Source organism: Poecilia reticulata, linkage group LG9 (assembly GCF_000633615.1).
Source record: "Poecilia reticulata strain Guanapo linkage group LG9, Guppy_female_1.0+MT, whole genome shotgun sequence".
NCBI lineage: Eukaryota > Metazoa > Chordata > Actinopteri > Cyprinodontiformes > Poeciliidae > Poecilia > Poecilia reticulata.
In genome coordinates this window covers 27,532,462-27,538,539 of record NC_024339.1, presented here as the reverse complement: position 1 = coordinate 27,538,539, position 6,078 = coordinate 27,532,462, and the positions used below count along the sequence as shown (strand labels likewise).

The 6,078-nt window shown below is 39.9% G+C and overlaps 1 protein-coding gene across 1 annotated transcript; it reads right to left on the bottom strand.

Annotated features, from left to right (window-relative positions):
* Nucleotides 1-1,422: 1,422 nt before the first annotated feature.
* Nucleotides 1,423-4,562, bottom strand: nkx6.3 (NK6 homeobox 3). The gene is made up of 3 exons (XM_008419054.2): nt 3,845-4,562; nt 3,212-3,381; nt 1,423-2,203 (listed from the first exon to the last, which is right to left on the bottom strand). Exons 1-3 carry the CDS (start codon nt 4,254-4,256, stop codon nt 1,973-1,975), a joined length of 813 nt encoding a protein of 270 aa, XP_008417276.1. The 5' UTR covers nt 4,257-4,562; the 3' UTR covers nt 1,423-1,972.
* Nucleotides 4,563-6,078: the final 1,516 nt, after the last annotated feature.

The window sequence follows — 6,078 nt, the reverse complement described above, 5'->3', positions numbered from 1 at the left end:
TATATGTGAAGGTATAATACAGTATTTGTATTTAAATGTTTTTCATTAATTATTTAGGAATTAGTATTTCTATGTCTGAATAAACAGTGGAAAACAGTGTAGTACCCAAAAGTATTTGCTTTTTCCTGCCTGATCCATTTTCAAAATGACTTTATATCATGATTTGTATTTTGTTTTAATTTTTTAATTACATCGCTGTGCATGACAGACAAACTGATTGCACTGGATTCATGGTAATAAGAGGGTTCATATAAATTGTATAAGTACTGTCTTTTAACATCACCCTTTAGTGACGACATGCACTGGAAATGACTACATTTAACTTAAAATCAAAATTCAAACTGTTATGTTAATCATCCATGCACATTACTATTTTTTTGCATATGTAAAAGGAGAATATTAAAATTATTGATAATAAAAGAAACCCAAATGCAAATTGTGAGGATAAAGTATTCCAATGACATACAAAATCACTTGTAGAAAAACATTATTGTACTTATTTTACTTATTCAATGGCACTCTTGTAGTTCCATATAATCAATTTATCCATTGATGTCAAAACCTCAATTGGTCAAATTTAGGGCATGTAAAGCAAAGTGAAAGTGAACTAAAAACTGACCCTGCTGAAGGTTTCCATATGAGTTGATGTTTGGTGATATGTTGTCAGTCCAGTTTTCATATTTTCATTCAAAGCCTTTGGCTGCATGCATTGTGCACTCCTTAATTTGCTCCTCAGGAGATTAAAATAGTTATCCGAAAGTGGTTAGAGATTGAGGACAGGCTGCTATTCAGATCGGTAAACTTTCAGGTGGAAAGTTAGAAAATCTGGTAACTTTGTGCCTAAATCCAAACTTTGATGTTTATTTACTGCTCTGTTCATTGGATTGCTTGACTTGGATTATCAGTATATATATATTAAAAAAAAAATTAAAACATAACCTTTGAATGAGATTATGAAAATGAATGCAATGTTTATTAAAATACTTGCAGAATTAGTGTTTATGGCTATGAGAATATGCTGCCCTATTCCTAGTCCAGCATACTGTTTTTGCTTTAATCGTGGACGATGTTCTTCAGAACCGTCCCTGCAGCATTCCTTTCATCATGCGTGGCATCGTCTGCAGTCTGCTGCACGTTGCACATGGAGGACAAACGCGCAACGTCTAAGTGGTGAACAAACATTTATTGCTGGCATTGATTTTCAATTGAGCTCGGGTTGCAGACACCATTGTCTTCAATTAACCACCCCCAGCAGAGTAAATCACACAAGGTTTGACCCATGACCTTTTTCTAAGCGTCTGTGACCTTGTGCTTTGCTGTTTTAACTGCCACCTGACAGCAAATTCAAAGAAATGAAAAGACTGCATCAGATCTCTGCTTAATTCTTCATTGAGGAAATGATCAGAATCACAAAGTCGGATAACAAACTCATAATCTTTTATTGTACACGATTTCAAGTGGGCTCATTTTACATAGTTTAGCTGGACATTTTTACAGGGTGTTCAGAAACTTAAAAGCATCGGACGTGTATACGCAGAAAATCGATCAAGATATTAAAATGTGTAATTCTGATTCAATTCATTTGATCCTGATTGTTTCACGGTTTTATTCTTTTACACTTTTTAATTCAAATAATATATTCCTTAGAGACACTGCTGGAAGGCCTGGAGAGATAAAAGATTTGCTATTTTTTACGAGTAGATTTCAATTAGTTTGTTTTTTTAAATGTAGAATTTTAAATTCGTTTTTGAACAATTATATGTAAGGAATAATGGCAATAATAACAGGCCGGAAGTCTCATTTCATTTGAATTCTAATCTCTGACTTTCCAATTCTCCTCTGTGGGACATCATCTGCACATGCTCAGTCCGCTCCCCCCTCCCCCAACTTTAAACAAATGTTACTTTATTAATCACAGCATGCAGGTCTGGTTGGGTGAAGTTTGTGTGTGCGTGTTTTTTTTTTTTTTTTTTCAGACAGGGTGCGGCCCCAGTCTTAGCACAGAAAAAGCCCTGCGGTGTTTGCGCAGCAGCAGTCGGATCTTATCGTCGTCTGAGTCGGGGTCCAGGGGCTTGTTGTACTCCTCGTCCTCCACCTCGTTCTCCGAGGCCTCCCCGCCCTGTCCGGCGTGCGTGGCCTGCGTGGAGCTGGGCTCCGAGGCGCTCTTCTTCCTCCACTTGGTGCGTCGGTTCTGGAACCACACCTGACRCACRCACACACACACACACACACACACACACACACACACACACRCACACRCACACACACACACRCACACACACACAACCTTGTTTTCAGCAGAGCACCACCTAAGCTCTTATGGTGGCAGTGGCAGGTATTGCGGCATTTCCGACAGCTGCCGTAAGGTGCCACGGGCTGCCACTGCCGTCTCTCCTTGTTCTACCGAGAGCTCCGCAGTTGCGAGTCGAAACGAATCACGTCCGACGAGTTGATTAAAACATGCGCATCCTGCTCAAAGGAATTAGAGCGCTGCAGAGCAACGGAGTTCACTTATCAGGCCTTTTTCTCCCCCTCATTACTTCCGTGTTGCTAAACTATTTCCCGCATGATTTATAATTAAACACTCTAAACAGTAAGGTGATGACAAAAAGGTCTTTCAGCCTAAAGTCTTGTAGTTCAATGGACAAAGAGTTTTCCACTGATTTTTGTGGGAACGTTTAATTAATAGAGGCATTGTATTCAAATGTAAAAAGCCACTTATGCTTCTTTTTAGAGGTATAAATCGCATTTAAACAAACTTAGACAAACGAAATACATTTATTCTAAGTCGGCCTGGGGATATTAATAACTTGGAACTTAACTACACATAAACAGCAAATAAAATATGAAAAATTTGTGAACTTCCAGAGCTTTATTTGTGATTTTCACAAATAGGTTCCACAAAATAAAAACTTTGTAATCACAAATTCTATTAGAGATTCAGTCCTTTTCAAATTTTCTGCCGACCAGCCAGCATGACACCAAGCAACAGAAAACTTGTTTGAGGCACAACAGCCACAACTTTTTTTTCTCTACTGTGTCTACCGTAGCCCCTTGATAGAATGGCCCCCTGGGCAGTGAGCCATAGCGCCCATATCCAAACCCATCATTGATCAGCAAATACAAAAAAAATACAAGACATTTTTAAAAGGAGTAAAATGAGAATCTCAGTCAAAAGCTGGCTGTAATTATAATAAGTGGTGAAACTCACCTTAACTTGGGACTCAGTCATTCCCAGAGAATAAGCCAGTCTTGCCCTCTCTGGCCCGGCCAAGTACTTAGTCTGCTCGAAGGTTTTCTCCAGAGCAAATATCTGATGTCCGCTAAATGTTGGTCTGGTGTGTTTCTTCCTGTTGGGCATTTCCCCAAGTGGACCACTGCCTAAAAGAGTATAAAGCAAAAAAAGAAAAGAAAACAAAAAAACAGTGCAGGTTTGGCTTATTGTTTCAGCAATTTGGACAAAGTTTTTTTTTTTTTTGTACCCAATAATAAAAAAAAAAGAATTTAATAATTTTGAATGTTAAAACTGACTGCCATGGTTATATGTTGGAAATTTCAATTCAATTCAAATCACAATTTATTCACTGATGTGACGCAAAAATGCTGAATACAAGTTCTAATGTAAAATGAAAGTACAAGGTAGTTACATTTCTTTCCAGATGTTTTGTTATAACAATGACGTTACAGCTAAACATTTTCATTTAAAATGAAATTCAAGTGAAGCAATATCGCATCCCTCTTGAATCTGACTGATCCTGGCAGCCTGCTCTTGTTGAGACCTGTCAAGCTGACGCAAGTTTCTGTGCGCCGATGAGGTCGAAGCCGGAACCCTCTGCAGACTCACCACTGGTGCACTGTTGTCTCCCTCCTCTCCAGTCACAGCTGCTCTCTGCCCAGCAGCTCATACTACGACCCTTCATGGGGCACTCTGCGGCGCTTTTGGAGAAGCCCAGCGAGGGGTTGTAGTCTCGGTTGTAGTACATGGACGTACTGGTTACGGAGGGGCCGAACCCCCCCATGGGGGAGTACCCAGACAGCAGCGTGGTGGTGCCGGTGGAGCCGACCCCCACCATGGATCGGCTCAGGATGTCGCTGATGCCGTGGGGCGTCCCCGGCTGCAGCTGGGTGTTAAGGCCCGGGTTGAGTTTGTAGAAAGAGTTGGGGACCGAGTACTGGCACACCGGTGTCTTAAGGTCTGAGGGGAACTGGTTCAGGCTGTTGTTGAAGAGGAAAGAACCCTGGATGTTCGGATCCATGGGAAGTTCTCCAAATCTTTTTTTTCCCCCCCTCCCAGCGTCAGGAAAACATCCAGTGAGATCCGAGCTTTGGAGAGGCCTCTGGTGGCCCCCGAGGAAAACGTTGACAGCCACAAAGCGGAGTCGAGATTCTGGAGCACCAGCTAGCTTCTTAAAGATTTAGTCCAAAAGCAGGAGTCCTAACATGAACTCTTTCAAAGTCGCCTGAGAATGCACCATGCAGCGCCCATCCTCAGTTTTGTATGGGATAGCTCCATATCTGAAGCCTTCTGGAAACAGACCTCAGCTACGTCCTACAGATGCATGCCTCCTGCTGGCCGTCTCTTCAGAAATCATAAATACGCAGAATGTGGAAATGGAGTGGTTCCTTGATAAAGATGGCCCGCATTAGAATGCAGCCGGGGATTGGCCTGGGCCTCACAGAATTAACGCCCTTCCATTGGCTCTACGGTGAGGGCCGAACATTTTATTGGACGGCAGCAGATTAATAGTTTTTTGAACAGATGGAGTGGGAACAAGTAGATTTTTTGATGGCCTGCCATGTCTGACCAAGTGTGTTGCTGCGAGAGCAAGCAGAGGAGAGGGAGGAGAAGAAGGAAGGGTCCTCTCCTGGTTTTAATGAAAATATGTACTCATATATATATATATATATATATATATATATATATATTTTTTTTTTTTTATTTTTTATTTTTTTATTTAATGATAGATGTAAAACTTTTTCAGTAGATTACATACATTTAATATGAACGCCATATAAAGTTATGCGTTTGAACTTATGTTTTTTGAGAGGAAAATGGTTATGAAACAACTTCGAATGGTTTTAAAAACAAGAATTGAGTCAACAAGTTTGAAATTATTGTGGATTTTCTCCAATCCACACAGGTTTAAAATTATGCACATCAAATCAAATATATTCTTAAATTCCCAAGAAGAAATTTTGTTGATAATCTATAAGCAAGTTGCCGAAAACCCCAACACACTTTTTTTAACGATCAACGAGCTTCTGACCTAATTCTGGATATGTCACTGGCACGAGTTTGAGAGGAAAAGTTATTTATTAAAGTAACTAAGTCCAAAACTGACAAAACAAAGGCAGCAGACTGTAGAAGATAAACCCAATGCTTGTCTTAGAAGGTCATTAAAGTTGTCTGTTGCATAATAATGCCACTTTCTGTATTTCGTTTCTTTTTTCTTTTTGTTTTTGATGAATGATATGTAAAAGAAAATATACAGACTTGTCATGTGTTATTCCTATGAGAGTAAGATGATTCCCAAAATGCTGAAAACTTATAGTTGTATACGTTATTCGCTAACGGCCTTTGTCAGTGATCCATTTTTGCTCTTTTTTTTTCTTTTCTTTAAGATGATCCTCTCAGATGACAACATGTACAATTATTACTCAAGATGAGTCCGATCCATAAATGTGTCAAATGTGCACATATCTGATTCTGAGATGTGCTGCCTGGTTTTCACACTTTATTCTGTCAAATGAGCTTTTGGAAGCACATCACCTGGAGATCTCTCCAAACAGCTGACGTGGGGCACACCATAAAAGACTAGCTTGTAAATTAATTTGCTTCCATTTTATGTAGGGGGAAAAGATTATTTCAGGTGGCTGTGTATTCCACGCTCCTTCAACCTTCCTTCAGGGGTGAGGGGGGGGGGTTATTTTTTCGCATCCACCTGAATAATAAGTAGTTGCGCCACTGTATATACACTGCTCAAAAAAATAAAGGGAACACAACACAATATAACTCCAAGTAAATCAAACTTCTGTGAAATCAAGCTGTCCACTTAGGAAGCAACACTGATTGACAAT

What these genes read in the sequence shown, in the direction of transcription:
- nkx6.3 (XM_008419054.2), bottom strand. Translation starts at nt 4,256, where the DNA reads ATGGATCCGAACATCCAGGGTTCTTTCCTCTTCAACAACAGCCTGAAC. An exon ending in GAGACAACAGTGCACCAGTG is followed by an intron (nt 3,382 to 3,844) that starts GTGAGTCTGCAG and finishes ATACTCTTTTAG; the next exon opens with GCAGTGGTCCACTTGGGGAA.